The following is a 20,758-nucleotide window of genomic DNA, read 5'->3' as shown; positions in this document are numbered from 1 at the left end:
TATTTGTATATATAAATATAAGTAAAAGTTATATAGTCCTCTCTATGAAATATTCGGCAAAGTTTTTTTAGAGTACATATATTTTGTGGATAAGAATTGTCAATCGTATATTTACATGTCACAGATCTGTCATTATTTCACGCTTGATTTGGCCTGTCAAACTTAATATTTGTATATAAGTACACGTATGTAGGTATTATGATAATAAAATGACAAAAAAGTCGTGATTTTATAACTATATATATTAAGTTATGACTGCCTTTTGTTTTTAGTTGGAAAGATATTTTTTTGTCTTAAAATATTAAAATTATAACTGAATGAAATTGAAAATTTTATTAATTCGTTGTTCAATTCTGATTGTTTTTCTAATAGAATAATTGCAATATCATTTTTACACTTTTAAAAAGACACACTATGCTGTGAGAACGGATGTTTCATTTTCGTATTTCAAGGGCGTTGTTGTCTATTTCAATTGGAAAGTTTACTCGCATGCCTCTATTTTATATTTTTCTTATAGTATTTGTTTTGATATATTTTAAAACAATTGCATTATGAATTTATGTACTTGTATTTTTAAGTTTGCAAAAGTATCACCTCCTCCAAAACATCTAAATATATATATATAGCTATACGTCTTATATAGAATATGTTATATATATCTGTATTGCAAAATTACACCCAAAAGGGTCAAGCAATACAAACAAACATTTATACATTTTAAACACAATGCAATACAATAAAATACATTACACTATAACTGAACATATTTCAAGAGTTCAAATTATAAATTGATGTATAAAACAAAATCATGAGCTTGTCTGACATGGGTCTTACCCCCTCAGTTCTAAAGACTGCTTAATGAAGACTCCAATATTACAAACAAGTTCAGGGATGGGGTTTAGAATGCGTTTTAGTTTATGAAAAGAATCAAGATGTTGAAATAATGGTATATTTTCTTTTAGATAAGCAAACAGATTAGAACGCCTGTACCTTCCCAATTCAATGCCTAGAGAATGATCACTCAGTCCAAATTTTGAGAGTAACTGTCTATGTATAAAATTATTGCAATTTAAATATTGAAATTCCTCAGACTGACAATTAGTTTTTAATTTCCCATAAAGACAAAGTTTTGATGAGGAATCTAATTTTAAAAGTTTATTTAAAGTAGTGTTTTCATTTCCTCTGAAACATACTTTTTAATATTACATTTTAACACGTTTTTTGATTGTTTAAAAGGTACATTAATATTAGAGTAAATTTCAGGGTTTATTTTCATATCTTTAAAAATTTTAGTACCAAGAATAAATTCCTGCAGAATGTAAATTTAAGTTTGTTTGTAAAGATTCTTTAACCAGGGGATTAATATCATTACAGTTTATTCTATAAAAATACATGAGTGTTTGCGTTTTTATATAAGAGTCCAAAGTAAATCTACCTAATTCTGAGCTAGCACCTATGTTAGTGGCTGTCTTTTTCAATCCTAATACTGCTGTACAAAATTTAGAATGAACCTTCTCAAAAGGATATTTTTATGCTAATGCAAGAGTGTCACAAAAAGTATTATTTACAGCAGCTCTATTTGATGCCCTAAAAGTTGACTGAAAATTATCCATAAACCAAATTTCAGAGTTGTATGTCAAAATAGGTATTATAAGAGTATCAAATAATTTACATGACAAATTAGTGGGAACAAAATTGAAAATATATTTTCTCAATAAAAATAAAACTTTGATACCTTTTTTAGACAGCTCTTCAGTAGTTTTTGTAAAATTTCCCCATTAAATAATAAAATTCACTAGAAATTTAAAGTCCTTAACTTCAGTCAAAAATTTATCATTGAACAAGATCGAGGGGGGGGGGGGGCGGTATTGTTTATAAATATTCTGAAAAACTAGAATTTTAGTCTTGTTTGTATTTACACTCAACTGCCATTTAATACAATATTAATTTAGTTTGTCTAATGCATTTTGAAGCCCCTGGTGTGTCTTAGACAGTAACACTAAATCATCTGCATAACTGAGAGTTTGGACACTTGAACTGTCAATAACTGGAGGGTTGCAAGTTTCATCAAAAGTAAATCATTAATATAACAATTAAACAAAGTAGGACTTAAACTGTCCCCTTGTCTTACACCTCTAATAATTAGAAAAAACAAAGAGTGTTCATTACCAATCTTAAGTGCAGACTGGGATAAGCTATACATATTTTTCAAAGTAGTATAACATTTTACACCAACACCATCATTTATACAACAGGTCATTATGCCAAACAGAGTCAAAAGCATCACGCAAATCTACAAAACAAGCAAACAGCTTTGTCTTATTTTTTTCAAGTATTTGGTGACAACAGTTTTTAGAATAAATATCCTATCAGACGTTCTATGATTTGAACGGAATCCAAATTGATGACTGGAGAACTTATTTTCATAATGTTTTATTAGTCTTTTGCTTAAAATAGAGCTATATAATGTTTCTAGACAGTTTAAAATAGAAATACCTCTCTAGTTACATATGTCTTCTTTATCTCCAGACTTGTGGATCAAAACAATAAAAGCTTTCCTCCAGCTAGTAGGGTAAATGCCAGATGATAAAATAAGATTAAAAAGTTTAACTATGGATGCAACTGTTACAATGCTACTATATTTTATAATTTTAGTCAGGTCCAGCGCTTTTCCCTGATTTCAATTCTTTTATACAGTTCTTTACTTCTGATATTGAAAATGGACTGTCAATATGAATTCTGTTTATATTTCAATATTGTTAATTTGTATGTTAGGAATGATTGTCATGTGTGTCTTGGTAACAATCCAATATTTGGATTTTACACCAATAAAAGGATTTGATTTGATTTGCCTCTTTAAGCTAAGGGTCATGCTATTTTCTCATGAAATTAATATAAAAAAAACTGCTTTATTTCAGTGGATTTTGCACCTGTTCTTCCACAACCGGTTTTAGAAAGAAAAAAAATGGTGATGTTTGTAGTGTTCCGTTGGCGATGTCAATTTCAAGTGCGATAACTCTGTTAAATGGTGTATATTATATAATGCATGATTTTATTACAAATCTACATATTGAGAGATATACTTTTATTTTTAACTAAATATGTTTTCTCTACTAGACTTAACGACAAATTTAGATATTCAAAAAACGTTACATTTTTTTTCACTGTTTGTTCGACTTTGTGAAAATTCATCAAATTTATAAATTATTTGTGAATGAAAAAAATAGTGTGTGGTAACTATTCACTAAAGCTTGTGATCATGCACGGATGCTAGTAGGATTCTTGGTTACATTTTAGATCGGACTCATTGTAATGTTTATGTTCCAAAACATACGTAAAATACAAAAAAAAAAGAAATTGAAATTTAAAACAAATCCTTGAGACGTCCCTAGCCCTTTTTCTAAAAATTAAATGACCAATGCTAGAATGAGGGTGAATAAAGAGATAAAGGTTAGTTTCTTCAGAATCAATTTCATACTAGAACCATTTCTTCACCTGAAAATAATAAATTCCCACGGCAGACTTCCACAAGTGTAAAATTGTACTTTGGAATAGATTGTTTTTCAAAAATATTTACGGAAATATTAGAATTATATTTCCTCCATGCATTGGGATAATCATTATAATTATAATCTATTTATAACATAAATATTTGATTGAAAATTAATTGTTTTACTAGCATGGTTCCGAACCGGAAAGTTCTACCCTAGAACACATTTGGAAAGTTTTATCCTAGATCCGATCAAGACAGTCTAGCCTAGAACAAATTGAAAAGTTCTATTCAAGTTCAGATCCAGACAGTTCTACAGCAGCACTGTTTTGCATAAATTTATTCTTAAATGTATTCTGATAGTTCTACCATGATATAACACATAAGGGAGTTAACTTTTTAATAATAAGCTTAACGTTTTAACCATATATTTTTAGTAAAGATAAATCAAGCTCCTCAACAAAAAAGTGTCGTGTTTTTACAAACTGCTATACAATTTGATGCACTCTTAAGCTAGCATTTGGAAGTTATTCTATCAGTTGCCTTTCGGAATTTCATTCTATCACAATTTTAAGAAGTTCATCAGAGAAGAGCAAAACTGTTTTCAATTTTACTTTGAATTATCCAGCGACGTGTATAAAAAATACAAAATAACATTTAAAATGATATTATTTTATTCCTTAAAGAAATATGTAATATCATACACTAGATAAAGGGAGATGTGGTATGAGTGCCAATAAGACAACTCTCCATCAAAGTAACAATTTATAAAAGTATAAACCATTATAGGTCAAGGTACGACCTTCAGCACGGAGCCTTGGATCACACCGAACAGCAAGCTATACATTTCAATTCTATTTCTCCCCATTTATTTAATTGGTCATCAGAAGCATATTTTTGAAAACAAGAAACATACACAGTTCCCAAACGAACATCACTAAATCTGAATGGAAAATGTAATAGAATATCCAATAAAAAAAACATAGCCCAAATTCCATTCCACATATTAACTTAATTAAGTTTTTGCGAGCAGCATAGAATATCCCGAAACGGACACCCGTTAAAAAGTTAGATACAATTTCTTTAATTTATTTTCATGTCTCATTGCGATACAAACCAATTGAAATGAAATCAGCGGTGCGACGAAGAAGGACTAACTTTCAATGGGACCGTGTTTTTTTTTATAATTCTGGCATCTTTTAAGAGATCTGTTCTCTGTGTTTTTAAATACTGACCGATTGGTTGTAAATTGTAATGTCTTAGGATTAGACAGATGAATTCGTGATAAATGGTGCTAATAATGACTACAACTATAATATGACTCATCAAAGAATTTAAACAGGAGTAAAACGGCGGATGTGACTAGTGCAGCAATAATTACTTATCGAAAACGAGGAGGCGAAGTAAACTCCTTGCTTTGATGCTATTCTTGTTTCTCAGTCTGTGTATTCATTTTGAAATTATTTCAACGGCTGCTTGTCTTTTTATCGCTTTTCTTTTTGCCGTTGTGTTTTTTTGTTTTTTTTTGTAATTTTCCAATTTTATTAAAGAGATTATGCAGTACATGTATTTATATTTGTAATACTTCTGTCTGTTTTTTCCTTTCTCACCATTTACAACGGATACAAAGCCGAATTAAGTTAACAACTTTAAGACCAAAATACAGAAGAAAATATCATTGGGCAATCCAAACAAGAAGTCGAAGAAAATCAAACAAAACCAATGCAATAAAACCAACAACGAAAAGAAACCCAACAGTTTAGAAAACACAACACGGAAAACTAAAGATTAAGCAACACGAAGCCCACCAAGAAACAGGTGATCCGTACAGGTTAACACACCCTTCTAACATTAACTTGTAGTTTAGATTAAACAAATTTTATTAGCTCAAAGCAAATTGTATCAGATACAAGTACAATTTTCTATAGTTGGTAATTTCTGTATCATTTGGTCTCTTGTGGTGAGATGTCTTATTGGCAATCATACCACATCTTTTTTTCATATTATGAAGTTTTCTCAACAACTTGTAACAAGTCTCAAATATTTTGTACTCTGTTGTTTCTATATGAATTATGCAGAAGAACCGAGTTAAAATGTATGCCACTTGTATACAAACAGTCCAGTAAGGGGCCAGCTCAAGCCCGTCTCCGGTGTGGGTTGTTATTGCTGTGGTGAAGACCCATTGGTGGCCTCGGGCTGTTTTTGGTCCTTGGTCGGGTTGTTGTATTTTTGACAAATTCCCCATTTCTATTCTCAATTTCATTGTTTAGGAGCGTATTTGCAACTGCAAATTATTCCTTAAATGGTTCTACAACTATAGTGTTCCAGAAATATAAACAAATCATACAATAACCACGAACAAATGTTTTTCGATTTTTATTAATTTCGTTTATGTTACAGTAGTTGGAAGACACTTCACTGAACATGCGTTTCCTTACAGAAGATTTTATAACGATCAAATATAACTTCTTGCATATAGCTCGATTTTATTTGAGTTTCATCATTGTTACACTTAAAACGAGAAACAAAGACGGTTCCAGGATTATGATATTAGATTCTTCATTAGTTAGGTTCGAAACCCACTGCTTTTACTATTTCACCCCCGATATGTTTAAATCATCCGGGTTATAGCTATTGTTGCAATGCTGCTAAAAATATGTAATACATTTTACATTTTTCATAAACGGAAATTGATAGAAATTGATATCACAACCGATAAAAAAACTATAATTATGAACGAAAAAAATAAAAATAAAAATAAAATAGCGTTCTATCAAAACATCTCGGATTTATTCCTTCCTCCAAAAAGGTAAAGGCGTTTGGCATCCTGTTTGTCGCATTTCGTGCAATAGTACTAAAATAGGTCATAATTTGTTTCATAAAAGGAAATTATAACAATTTATACAAAAATAGAAAATAGTTGACGTTCACAAACATAATTATGTCTGTAGAATATCTTCAGACATGCGAAAATGAGGTCCAGCAGGTCCATCAAAGCAAAGGTTACTTACTACATTACCATTTATAACTGTTTTTTATTTTCATATTTATAATTCTTCACTATCTGAATTAGATATATTGGTTTTTGTGTTTGCTTAAACCAATATGAGTGTATTTTGCAAATAAAATTATTACTATATCAATAAAAAAAAAATGACGGACTATCAAAACATATATAATACTATTGAGCACTTCAAATGCAGTGATATACTTTTCAAAAATGAGTAATCAAACATTTTTGTAAAGTTATATCTGTTATTATCTAACCATCGTCACCATAAACAAATTAGGAAACCCGCAACAACGCACGCTTAATAAAAAAAAAGCCTTATGCGCAGGTCTGTAGCTTTTGATACCACAGTTAAGCACCAAGCAAAGGTAATACATGTACATGTATATAAAATACTTAGCGAACTATCCAACTTTTAACTACATGTATCATTATGTGCCAGTCCTTTATGCTACTCCAGAACGGTTCACCCTCCAAAACCTGCTCTTGACATCGTTAATATCGATTTCAGAACATTTATATTTATCACAGAATTACCTTAAATAACTACTAATATGTACAATTCTATCATAATCTACAAAGAGACAGTCAAACAAAATATCGTCAAGATTCACTGATCCATGACTTTGTCATATTCTTCATTTTCCTTTTCAAGAACAAAGTACATGTGACCTTGCTCGTCTGGTTTCTTTTTCTTGTTTGGAGTACTTTCTATTTCGTCTGCTTGAATGTACTCGTCTTCCGGTTCCGGTTCAAGTTTAGCATATGACTGTCCACTATCTCCCAGTTCAGAGTTCAGTTCGATATACCCATGCGTGGACGTGTTTTCGTCTTCTATATTCGGTTTCAGTTCATCGGCTGGTAGGATTGACTCTGGTGAAAGGTAACCATGGTTATCAAGCTCTAATTGTCGAATGCTAGGAGCGCTTTGATATTTCCTAGAAAAACTGCTTGTATTCGAATGATTTGAGAGATTGGTGACGTCCGTGGAACACGAATGTCCATCAATATTATAACTCACAGACGATATCATCTGAAAGATTCAATAGGATTGTAAACAATCATTGTATAATCAAAGATATGAAATTTAAAAATTAAGTTTTGCAATAAAAATCACGGGATTTTGCGTGACCAAGAATAAATGTGTAGTACACATAAACTTCTGATTCACGTATATATATTTAATACAGAAAGCAACATATCACAAGTCCTTTGAGCCATATATACTCCAAATTCCAAATAGTCAGGCTGGTTTGAAAAATATATGTGTCCGTGCAAAATAGTCGTCAGCTCTACCATAATTGGTAAATTCCAAGTGCTTTCATGTCAAAATCGTTGGAAACATTACGGAAAACTCGTCTATTTATACTGGTGATTATTTAGATTTTTTAGAAGAAAATTAACGCAACTGCTTAACATCGATCTTATATAATAACAATAAACTTGGAAAATTGCGGAAATAAACTAATTTAAAACTTGTATTTTTTTTTTTTATTAGTTGTTAGTGGCTTTGAACTAGCTGTGAGTACTTAGTGTCTTTTTGTTGTTGGAATATATACCAATACCCAGCTATGTACATTCTGTGTTTTTGTAAGATGTATTTCTATTTGTATCCATCTGACATTCTTCAACAGAATGTTATAGTTCGTTTTTATTCTGTACTGTAACACCACTGTCCCAGGTTAGAGGAAGGATTGGGATCCTGCTAACATGTTTAACCCCGTCACATAATGTTTGTATATGCTTGACCTAAGTCAGGAGCCTGTAATTGAGTGGTTGTCGTTTGTTTTTCGTTCATTTTTGGTGCAGAAATGAAACTTTTGATGAAAGGGAGATACATTTAGACCATTTTGAGAGTTTGCATTAAAAATTCATGATTAATTCGCTACATTGTACACTTATTTAAGATTTCCAGAAAACCAGGAGTTATTTTGGTAGAACCTGTGTTTTCAAGATCAAAAATTTCTTATAAGACTTTAAACATTGGTTGAAAATTGGCATGTAGAAAGGTGATACATGTGCAATTCATGATATACCTGGTTTCCTTGAAGTAAACTTAAGGTAAAATATTTAGAAAGCTGTGAAAATTGCAAAATTTGGTTGAACAGATAGGGATTTTTAATTGGTGGTCTGACACCTTTATGTTATTGTATTCTTTTCACCTTGACTATACTTACACTTTTCTCATCAATTTCAGCATACACATCTGACTTCCGTCTGTTATAACTGACAGTTTTATACCTGGAAGACTGGGTAGATTCACGTCCGGGATCATTTCTCTGTTCTTTGTTTCTTTTCCTGTAAACATTTAGAGAAACATTAAAAAATGTTCATTGAAATTGAATACATAAAACTAGTATGAAAATTTTGTGCTCTCATCTTCTACATGTACGTAGCTATTGAAACTGGTGCATAAAAAAACAGGTTACCACAGATTATGTAGTACGTGTAAAGTTTTCCATGATGAAACTCGTTTCATTTTTTTTCTCCAAATACATTATAAATTAAGTCTTTTAAAGCCTTTTAAATTATTTAAAATGTCATAAACTTTATAACTTAAATTCCATTACAAACAAGCAGTTTAAACCTTTTCGCTGCTATCTATACATTCAGCAGTCTCTTGCACTGAGGTAAGGGGTCACCCGTTTGTTAAATATTATTTCATTTTATGTCGACGATGCTGTTTCTTCCAATTATATGTATTGTAAATCTTTTTTTTTTGGTAGCCTTTGACGAACCTTTGGGATTATTTCTACAAATACAATTAACATCGGCATATTTTCATTTGAATTAAATGAAAATAAGCGGGAGCAAATCAAGAAAAAAAAATCGTACCTTTTGTTTACCCGCTTTCTGCAATAGATAGCAAATAGAACGATGATAACAAGAGCAAACACACCCATGATGGCACCTCCAATGTACGGAGCGTAAGAGTTTGTGTGACTGTGATACTGTTCTGATCCTGTTCCTGTTCCTCCAGGCACAGTGGGTGGGACATGTGGGTGTGGGTGTGGTTTTTGTGAAGGGTTTCCTCCTGTTGGTGTTATCGCGGTCCCTACAAAGGAATACACAGTTAATTTTTTTTTTAAATCGGCTAATTAAAATGGTATCTTGCAACTAATAACAATGACAAGTGTTTGACACAGGATTTTATTTGTTTTTTCTCGTGATGGGAGACATCATTTTATCAAGACAAAAATTTACTTCTGAAACTGTGTTATATAACCTTAAACACTGTTTTCCTATAGCTTGTCCATTTTACATTTAATTCCTGAATTTAATCTCACGAATGTGTTCTATCTTAAAATATGTTCAATATTCATCATTTTCTACAACTGTTACCTATCTAAATGCATTCAAAGTATTTTTCCATTTGTTAAGGGGAAAATTATTTAACTGTAAAAGGTGGGAACTATGTTTTTTTGTCTGAGTCAGAAAACTTTTTTTTTCTACGCTATCATTTCAAAATTTAACATTATAAGGTACGGGGGAAATATTGTTGTAGGAAAAAACTATAACACCCCCATTTCTTCTTGAAGTAAAATGGTCGATCCCTTAATGATATCAAATTTACATACCTCTGTTACAATGATTGTAATAAAATAACTTGACTTTGTCCAACTGTGGCTTGATCTTGCCTTCCATAATTGGGTTGACATCTTGACAGACTGTTCTACTGAACACATCACCCTGACAAATTAAAGCTTCGTCAATATGGCTGAAATATAAATAAAACATATGATTTTGATGTCAATTATTTCTGAAATAACCTCCAACAAGTATTAATAAGCTGGAGAGCAAAATTTTGGATACCACACTATGAAGTTGTAAACTTCTATGTCATTTAGATCTAGTCAATGATGGAGTATGAATGTTCCCTATGAGGTGATAACCATGTGTTGTTACTTTGTAGCCGATCCATCATCCAAGATGGGCGCCAGTGGGGGACTTAGTTTAACATTGGACCAAATGGGAAATACATACAAATGTCTTCTTTTAGATCTGCAGATTCTGATATCAACAATAAATCATCAGCATACAATAAATGGTTCACTTTTTTACCATTTAAATTAACTGCACTAGTTAAGTTTATGGAGAGTTGTCTCAAAGGTAATCATACTACACCTGCTTATTTTTGTATTTTATTTATATCTGACAATTTTAGAACAAAAAAGGCGTTGATGGAAACAGCACAATTCTCTGAAACAAAATTCACTTGTCAACATTGTAGATTTAAAGCAGTATATAAACATGTAACTGATGAGAGAAAATTACAAACAGGAAAATCAATTGTATCATTTCTTTTTGAAATGCATTAGTTTTGGAATAACAGCTCCTTGAGCTCTGATAGAGTTGCCGCTGTAAATTTTGATTTGACACATTCGCAAATATCTGTTACGCTTCGCAAGTTAGGTAATACTGTATTTGCGACCGTCAGATCGGCAAACTAAATATTTCTAAAAACTAAATATTAGTCCAAATCGAAAGTGACATTTATGGAAGAGCTTTATATACACTTACTGACAAACATGGAGTCTTTCTGCTTCATTATAATGACGTTGGCCATTGTGGAAAACTGTCTCATCTAGATCATCTGGTAGGTCATCAAAACAATTCAAAGTTTTCTTGCAACATTGAAATCCTTTCTTGGCAGTCCCGAAATCTGCAAATACAGAAAAGATATGTTCCAAAATGTGTTTCCATGGCAACATTTTCTTCAATAGATAACAACAACATAGTAACATACATATCTATGAAACAACTTTTTTTTGGTAGGATTTTAGGAAATGCCATTTTTTATAAACATAATAAAATTTAAAAAAAAAATATACCGGACTCAAAGTTCTTTAAAAAACGATGCTTAAATAAGTTTTTATGAAATACATTTAATTCATTTTAATTTTAATATATATTTGCACCAAATGTATTTTTTTTAAAAGTTTATTTATCTTACAGAACCCCGAAACTACATTATCTTTCGAAGATAAACGCAAAGTCTACATAATTTTTGGACTTATCATTATATATATTAAATATCATTTATGTCGCATATATATCATTGTTAAACTGAATTAATCAAATGCATGTTAATAAGTGTATAATAACATAGCCAAAGGCCTTATTTTCTAGTCATAGTTCTAAAATATATAAAATAATTATTGTTGCCTATACTCTATTGTTTAGTTTTATTACATTACATGTACAGTGTTTTTCATTGAAATAAGACCAATTGGATTATTTAAAAAATAATCTTAATAAGACTAGATTAAATTGATAAAAAATATGAAACACATATTTTCTTTAATATTTTCTACAAAACGTTCTCTTTGTTTTGGTTTAAAAACCGTTTCCGATTCAACCAATGTGACATTTTTAACGTTTTCACGACATAATCACTAAATTGCAATAAATCGTGAAAACGTGAAAAATACAAATAGAGCTAAAATTTGAATTAGCAAACCCTTTAATTGTGAGCTTATATACAAAAGACAAACAATAGACTGCAAAGATTTACTGGTCTACCCAAAAAGTTGAAAATAAATCAATAAATCGTATCTTACTAATAATAACTCTCTGTAATCGCTTATTTTTTTATGCTAGATCGCTGCGTGGGAGCGACAAGAAAAAATGAGCGACTGCTGTAATTAAATTTTAAATAGATAAAAATAAATCCACAGATTTGTTTCAAAACATTAAATTATAAAAACAAAAAACATACGCCTTGGTTCGTCCCCGCAAATATCATCATTTGGTTTCATATTTCTCTTGCGCACCGTACGTAACCTATCCATAATATTATATGGGCGAAATTTAGTAACGAAATCATAACACAAGGAAAAGACCCCGAAGACAGTACAATTGTCCAGAAGCTATAATTCAGACACGAACGTTGAGATTTTGTTGGTCCTATTACATAAATCACACTTCGTGAGCTTGTCAACATATACAAGTAGTGTGTAGCTAGTTTTGTAATTAATGAATATGTAAACTTTTAAGGCGAATAACTAATTACTATGACGCGTTAACTTAAAACGACCTTAAAATTAAAGTTTGAATTTTAAAAAAATAACTATACAGGATGAAAATAGTTTGGTTACACTCATAAAACCAAACTCACCAATTCTAGCACAAAACAATTTTATTTCCTTCTTTCGTTGCTTTCTTTCCGCCTCAGACGTTCGAAAAATCGAAAAATCATTATCGTTTGTTGCAGCGTTTTGTGCCTTTTTTATTTCATCGTCTGAAAGAATGGTTTCCGGTGTTGTTGTGTCCGAATCACTATCACCGGTGTTCAAAGATTCATTAGTTTTCACAGCATTGGATTCGAAACTGGATCCTTTTGGAATTATTGTTGTTACTGTTGTATTTGTTGTTACAGTTGGTTCTGTAGTGTCGTTAGGGGACAATTTTGATGACTCAGTCTGCTTTGCTTTTGTAGACACAGCCAATGTTGTTGTCAATGTTTCATTTGATGCTTTTGTATTGACGTCTATATTTTGATCATCAATACCATTTGTTGTATTGTTTGTTATTGTCCCATTCAAAATATTAGATCCTGTTGAGCTTTGTATTAGTTTTATTGTTGTTTCCTTCGCTGGCTGTGTTGTCGGTTTACTAGTTGAGGATCCATTTAGCACCTGTTGTCCAAGTTTATGAATTTGTTTAACTTTATCGTTCATTCTATCCAGCATCTTTCTTATTTCGTCCGGTGATATTATTGGCTTATTATTAAACATAGCTTTCGGTTGAAGCACATCAGCAGATTTTAAATTCATTTTCTATGTTCGGTATAAAAAAGCGTGTAGAAGGATGTATCTCTTAAAGGTTCACGGAGTCTAAATAAGTATATTCCAATTATATGTTATGTATTCCGAAACTCCATAAAAGTTATTCTGTTTATTGTACACAATACACTACAATAACTGCTTAATTACCGTCGAACCAATCACGCAACCGATTGGTCATCATTAAGCGTACAAGTGTCAACGTCAAAGTTATTACTGCATGTGTCATACCTCGCAAAGATGACCATTTTGCAACGGTTTTACGATATGTACATATTATAATTATTGAAAGATGCTTTTGCTTGAATTTAGCTTATAAGCAAAAAGCTATTAAAAGAAGATAATATCCATTTAGCGCTGAATATTTCGAGGATAGGATGTTGTAACATAGAAGCCCCTGTAAATTCAGATTATTAGCTTATGACGTATCTTGTGGAAGGAAATAACTAAATGACATTTTTCATGTCCCGAAATCCATCAAATTACGGTTCACTTGTCACAGGCTTCGTAACCACCTAACACACTATATATGACGTACAAATCTACCTAAACACCACAGCTAATCACAGTCAAACGCGAATACCTAACCGCTTACTGCTTCCAATAGGTATGATCTCTCTCAGAACGTCATTCGTTGAAGACAAAATAATCCCCAAAAACAATAAACAAATACAAAAAGCACCAGTATATTAATGAGAAGGAAAATACCTACGATTAATCATATCTATTTTCGGATTTTTTTTATTTTTGTTTTTGACCATTGTTATAGTTTAGTTTAAACTAAATTTTGAATTGCCTTGCCCAAAGATAAATAAAAATCCGTTTCCTTCGAATACTTTACCCTAGTTGATGTTTCATAACGAGTTTTTACACAACAGAAGATGAATATTACTAGTTGTTCATTATAGACAATACATATGCAAATCTTTTTAATGACCTGTCCATCTATCGCCCTTCTAACATAAAATGAATAGATAACAGTATCTAGTATGTATATAAACATTTGTACACCATATGCATATATACAATAAACAATTATGCTGAAAAACTCACTTACCAATATTAGAACAGAATCTTCTTCTCTCTTGCTTTCTTCTCCTTTTATCTGCTCTCTTAGATGGGAATATAATAATATCAATATCATCCGCTTTAGTTGAATTTGAGTTTTTATTTTCTTGGACAAACACTGAACCAGAACCAGAATGTGCTTCTTTTGGCATATTGTTCAATGTTGTATTACTAGATTCCTTTATATCTTTTTCCTCATCCGGGACTTTCGTGTCTACATTTTTTGCAGTGAATGTCGAAGAAGTGTTATTAATAGTACTTCCTAATTGTTGTGAGACAGTAGAAGGTAAACTAGTCATCGTTTCAACATTTGTCGTTTGTTTTGTTACATTTGTTGTTTTTATTTTAGGTAGTGTTTTCATTTCTGTTGTTGTTTCGATAGTTGTCCATTTTTTGGTTACATTTGTTGTTGTTATTTCCGGTTGTTTTTCTACTTCCGTTGATTTGATCGTTGTGAGTTCTGGAATTATAATTGCAGCATCTACTGATGATTTTACAGTGGTGACTTCTCGTGTTTTCGTTACAGAAGCTTTTTCCTTAATGTTTTCATTTCCTGGTTGTGGAAATTCACTGATGTGTTGCGTTCTTTCTGTTGTCGAAATAGCTTTTGGCTTTGCTGTTTGCTTATCAACCCCTGGTAACAATGTTGAAAACGCTTTTGTTGTTCTTTCTTTTGTGTTTGTACTTTCTGTTGTTGGCTTATTACTTTCTCGTGTGGCAAACTCAAAAGTTGTTGGACTCACTCGAGGTTCACTCAGAACGTTTGTCATTAATTCATCCCTTCCTGCTATTGAATCAGTAGTTGTTGTGGACTTTAAAGTCGACAGTAGCATGTTCGGTTTAGTTGAAGTCACAATAGACAATGGAATAGGTTTCGATAATTTTGCTTCCGGGCTATTTTCTCTAGCTTCTAGTGCATTTTTAATTAAATTCTTCACATATTCCTGTGAAATAATGTGTATTCCATCTTTTTTATTTATCTTCACATTTTTCACATTCTCCGAAAATTCTTTCGGAGGAAGATTTGCACTTGATATTTCCGAGATAGTGTCATTTCCTGAATTCTGTGTTCCCAAAAAGGAAATGTTTTCATCCGGTGACTGCTTAATAGTGGTAAAACTGACATCAATTTCTGTGTTATCGAGTTTGCCATTTTTTCGTAATTGTTTCTCTTCTTTTTTTCTTTCAGCTTTTTCTAATTTCTTTTCTTTTCTGTCTTTCTTCTTTTGTTCCTTACGTTTTAACTTTTCTTCCTTCCTTATCTTTAATTCATCTGCATAACTTTTAAACTTTTCCGTTTGAAGATCATTTCTCACTGTGGTTGTTTCGTCAATTCCACGAGGCTCAATAAAGTCTATTGCAATGTCCATATTTTTCACAACACTAAACACTTAATTCTAAATTACTGTACGGATAGAAGAAAAAAACACTTGTTCAAATTCTCCTTACGTACGACATTAATTTTTACTTAATCATGTGTTTCATCATTACAAATTTGATACTAAATAATCTGATTATGACATATCTCTTAAAATGAAATTACTAACTGTCATTTTCATGTCCCCTGATCCATCAAGCTTCACGGTTGACTAATCATACATTCGTATACCTGTGTTACAAATAAACATGTAACTTTATATACATACACCTACACGTCTAGTTGTAATTAATCTTTCTGATATAGTAATGTAGATCTTCTATATATTAAGTTTTTTTTTTAAATATACAGTTTAACTCAAAGCGAAAATGGTAATAGATAATTTTGCTTACATTTCAGTTTATCAGAAACCGCTTGATATTATTTGTGTCGTTGTCGTCCATAAAAAAGAGGGGAAGATACCAAACACAATTATTCTTATTTAAAAAAAATAATCATTTGATGTACTTTTTCATTCAATATAAAAGAAAACTCTCGTTATATGTTTGAGTGTTTGGATGATATCTAATACAATTTAATCCCAATATTTTTGTTTCCATATAAAAGGTAATAGTTTTTTGTAATTCAAACAGTTTTTAAAAATTATGACCGAAGATCAAGCAAGGTTGTCCATTTCTCCAACTACTATTATTGGCTACATACAGGTGCATGAACTAGAGAAACTTTACAAAGAAACAATCGGGTAAACTGAATTTAAAGCATGCATCAGTCAGTATATGTATTTATATCAATATTATGTTGTAGTTTATTTAATAATTCCATACGTTGTATCAGAAGTTCATTACTAGTCTGGTTGTAGCTATATTTATTCTCCTGCACGCACCAATTTAATAAAGTGGATTTTTTCATATTTAAATTATTTCAATATTTAGTAAAAAATTTTCATATTTAAATTATTTCAATATTTAGTAAAAAAAAAATTTCAAATTTCATAATTTAGTTAAGTAAAGTTTAACCCTCATACATGATAATCATTACTATACACGCTTTTAGTCCGTGCAGCTTCTGTTCAAAAGCGACTTCAGTGATTTTATGTACATACTTTTTTCAAAGTTTCATGTTATCGTTTCTTATAATAATCATAGGTAAATAAATTTTTAATTGACTACAAACATCATACCTTAAAGAATAGCAAACATCATTGATAGCAAACATCAGATGCAACATTTCTTTGTCTATCTATGGATACACCATATAGCTGGATATCTTAAATCCGAAAGTTAAACTCGAGTTAAAGAAGGCGTCCGTTTGGCTGTGCATGTTAAAATACACACCCAGGATAGAATGAGTAAATTCTACGTCTCTTTTAATCTTAATGGATAATATACATTTAAAACCACTTTAAATGGTTTCCGAGAAAAAACCTACAAAAAATAAAGGTTGGCGTCTCATGTTGTCTTACGGTATAATTTTTAAATTCCATTTAAATTGATGAATATGATTTTAAAATTATTCGTTTTACATGTATTTTATTGTTACATACCTATCTATATATAATATCTTTCTGTTAATAACATAATAAGTAATTCATTTTATTGTTTTCATATTCTTATATAATGTTGTTGTGGTTTTCATTGTTGTAGCTTTTTTTTATTAAATATTTGTTGTGATGGATAGGTCTTTTACACAAGGTTTGTGAACACAAAAGGAAGGTTGGGATTGATTTTGGGAGTTGAGTTCCCAACAGTTTAGGAATTAGGGGCCAAAAAGGGGCCCAAATAAGCATCTTCTTGTTTTTCGCACCATAACTTTTACGTAAAGCATGTTAAGGACAAAGAAAAATATATATAAAATTATTTTTTTTAAGTCGAAATTTTGACCAACAACATTCTACAAAACACTTGAAGTATGAACCATTGACTCAATAGCTTTCAAAAGCAATAATGTGTATTTGGCAAAACTTTTAGGAATTTTGGTCCTCAATGCTCTTCAACTTCGTACTTTATTTAGCCTTTTTAATTTTTTTTTGGATTCGAGTGTCACTGATGAGTCTTTTGTAGGCGAAACGCGCGTCTGGCGTATATACAAAATTTAGTCCTGGTATCTATGATGAGTTTATTTACCTCCTATGAAGGAAATCAGCATAGAAAACACAAATTCTAATAAATCATATGAGCTGGTACATATACACTTCACAGGCAGGATCCGAAGGAATGTTGATTCATAGAAACGGGACACCTTTATCATGAGAAAAAAATGGAGAGTTCAAAATTGGAACTTGTAAAAAATGGTTTCCATTTCAAACATGAATCATTTTTTATTAAAATTTACTAAATATTTCATGTGTGTACCATATATTAATTTCCTCATTGGGTAATAAGGATGTGAACATTCTAAAAATTGCCATCAGTTTTTAGAACTATATCCTGCAGATTGTTGGTATTTGATTGTTGTTATATTTGTACAGCCATCTGTTCATAGGAAAATATGTTTTTGATAATCATATAGTTTTTTAAGTTCATTTTTGATAATATATTCGTCTTGTTTTACAGATATAGCATGTTCTCCTATGTGTACAATAAAAAGGGCGACGCACTGTATGCATGCCAATGAGACAACTATCTAACAATGTTAGTAACATATTCAAAGACTAAGATACATGGATGTTAACTACAGACCTTCAACAATGGGTACAACCTAACAGTAAAAAATTTTTTACAAAAGAATATCACAAACTAGTTATTTATAAGGAAAATTACTTAAAGAGCTCGTAAATGTCAAAACGATACATCTAAACTTACTAAACATCTTATTTGAATGCTGTATTTATACATACTAATATTGATTTTACTATTTATAGTTAATAGTCAACGTAATTTACACGATATATTTGGTTTACAGTTTGATTCAAAAGAAACACCGACATAGCTAGATAATACAATTAATTATCTAATTACTATCACAATTTGGGGCGATATCTTTTTGCGCCAAAAAGTAACTCATTTGCGCCACAACTTAATTGCGCCAATACTTCTTTTGCGCCACCTAATTTTCAAAACTATAGGTATCATTTGCGCCAATAAAATAATCATCCTAATAAAATTATCTCGCTTTCTGACTCGTCACACAACACAAAGTCATCAATTTTCTTCTTCAATTTTGAAGAGCTCTGATTTTTTTTATTTTTAAAGGTCGCTCTGGCAACATATCGGTTGCTAAAATTCTTTTGCACGCAGTTCTCAAAATTTTACGTTCTTATTTTCATGACATATAATAATCTAATTCTCCATTCAAAATAATTGTACACGATTCATCTGTGGATAACCTAGCACAACACGACTTAACTGTACATCTCCACCTTATTTCTCCAGTTTTTCTTAACTGTTACATCTCCACCTTATTTCTCCAGATTTCTGTACAAATGCCTGACGGAATTTTGTGTTCCTCAACAAAGATGACCGGTTTTTCCTCTATCAGACTATATTTTCTTGAATGGTATATCAGACACTCTTGAATCGTGAAAAAATATTCTATTACTAAACAATTTATTTTTTGGTGAGTTTTCTTAAATATGATGAGTGTTCAATTAAATCTTAAGTGGAAATTAAAATAATATTTTATTACTTTATATACGTCTATTGTTTACATGTGTGTACTAGTAGATTAATTATTTTTTATTCATATTGTTAACATTGTATGTAGAGAGCCTTATTGAAAATTGGTTTAATCCAAATGAGCTACTCTCTTTAAATAAAGATATTATTATTATTATTATTATTATAATAGTACATGTATGATATAGGTAAAACATGTACGGGTATGATATATTAAGTAAAACATATTTACAGGTAAATGTGGCGCAATTTCATTTCATTTAATGGCGCGATTAATACCATCAAAATAAAACAGAGTGGCGCAATTTATACCTTTTCAAAACTGCAATTGGCGCAAATTGATTCTGCCCACAATTTGATATTAATTAGTATTTTGGTTGTCATTGTTATATATCAGTATTACAAATATAATCTTGAATCTATCCTAATTCTATCTTATTATTGGGAAATTGTTTTAGAAATTCAAATGTGACGTCACTTTTGCTTTGGCTAACTCGGCTGTGTATTTTTATGTGCTGGTTTAGGTTGTTTTATGTAATGTATCCGTTTTTATTCTGTAGTTAGTCACTATACACGGTTTATTCATGTATATCTATTGTATAGTCATTTTATAAAATTTACACTTTGGCAAAAGTATGAATTATTCTAAATAATAAGGATGTTCTTATCCAAGGCAGACAAACCTAGCCATATTGGGCACAACTTTTTGGAATTTTTGGTCCTCAGAACACTTCAACTTTGTACTTGTTTTGGCTTTCGAACTTTTTTCATCTGAACGTCACTGGTTAGTCTTGTGTGGACGAAACGCGCGTTTTAAACCTGGTACCATTTGTTAGCTATTATTCGTGTGTTTCTCTGTCCTATATGTTCTCCCATTTATTTTAATGTATTGCTGTCATGTAATGTTGTATTTTAATGTTATATTTAACATTGCCTTAAAAGCGGGAGGTTTGGTATGCCACAAAACCAGGTTCAACCCACCATTTTTTTTTATTAAAATGTCTTGTACCAAGTCAGGAAAATGGCCATTGTTATATTATAGTTCGTTTCTTTGTGTGTTACATTTTAATGCTGTGTTTCTGTTGTGTCGTAGTTCTCCTCTTATATGCGTTTCCCTAAGTTTTAGTTTGTAACCTGGATTTGTTTTTTTCTCAATCGATTTATGATTTTCGAACAGCGGTATACTACTGTTGCCTTTATTTACTACATGTACTGTAACAATTAATAACACTTATGGTTCTATATATCCTGTCGATATGCTTGCATTACAAAAAAATCATGCTCTCAAACTGCTTATGATGTTACACTAAAGACGTAGGAGGTGTACTTAATATTTTGTTTAGTTTTATATTGATGGATAGTCTTGTTTATTCATTCGTTTAAATTAACCTTATAACTAGCTTTCGGTTACTC

General features: G+C 30.9%; 1 protein-coding gene and 1 long non-coding RNA gene across 2 annotated transcripts in view; both read right to left on the bottom strand.

Annotated features, from left to right (window-relative positions):
* The window catches only part of LOC139485827 (uncharacterized), a 971,519-nt gene that overhangs the window by 869,713 nt on the left and 81,048 nt on the right, over positions 1-20,758 (bottom strand). The gene's annotated exons all lie outside the window — the stretch shown is intronic.
* Positions 5,852-15,991, bottom strand: LOC139485754 (enolase-phosphatase E1-like). The gene is made up of 6 exons (XM_071270407.1): positions 14,343-15,991; positions 11,022-11,163; positions 10,079-10,218; positions 9,336-9,555; positions 8,678-8,798; positions 5,852-7,533 (listed from the first exon to the last, which is right to left on the bottom strand). The coding sequence occupies exons 1-6, from the start codon at positions 15,721-15,723 to the stop codon at positions 7,111-7,113; spliced, it is 2,427 nt and encodes an 808-aa protein (XP_071126508.1). The 5' UTR covers positions 15,724-15,991; the 3' UTR covers positions 5,852-7,110.

This window comes from Mytilus edulis, chromosome 1, assembly GCF_963676685.1.
Source record: "Mytilus edulis chromosome 1, xbMytEdul2.2, whole genome shotgun sequence".
NCBI classification, from domain to species: domain Eukaryota; kingdom Metazoa; phylum Mollusca; class Bivalvia; order Mytilida; family Mytilidae; genus Mytilus; species Mytilus edulis.
This window is presented reverse-complemented; position numbering and strand designations above follow the sequence as displayed.

Bases quoted from the DNA above. Each gene is read 5' to 3' on its own strand.
- LOC139485754 (XM_071270407.1), bottom strand. From the start codon at position 15,723: ATGGACATTGCAATAGACTTTATTGAGCCTCGTGGAATTGACGAAACA. The intron at 10,219-11,021 runs GTAAGTGTATAT...TTTATATTTCAG, and splicing joins GAAAGACTCCATGTTTGTCA to CCATATTGACGAAGCTTTAA. The intron at 9,556-10,078 runs GTATGTAAATTT...ATTCCTTTGTAG, and splicing joins TTACAATCATTGTAACAGAG to GGACCGCGATAACACCAACA.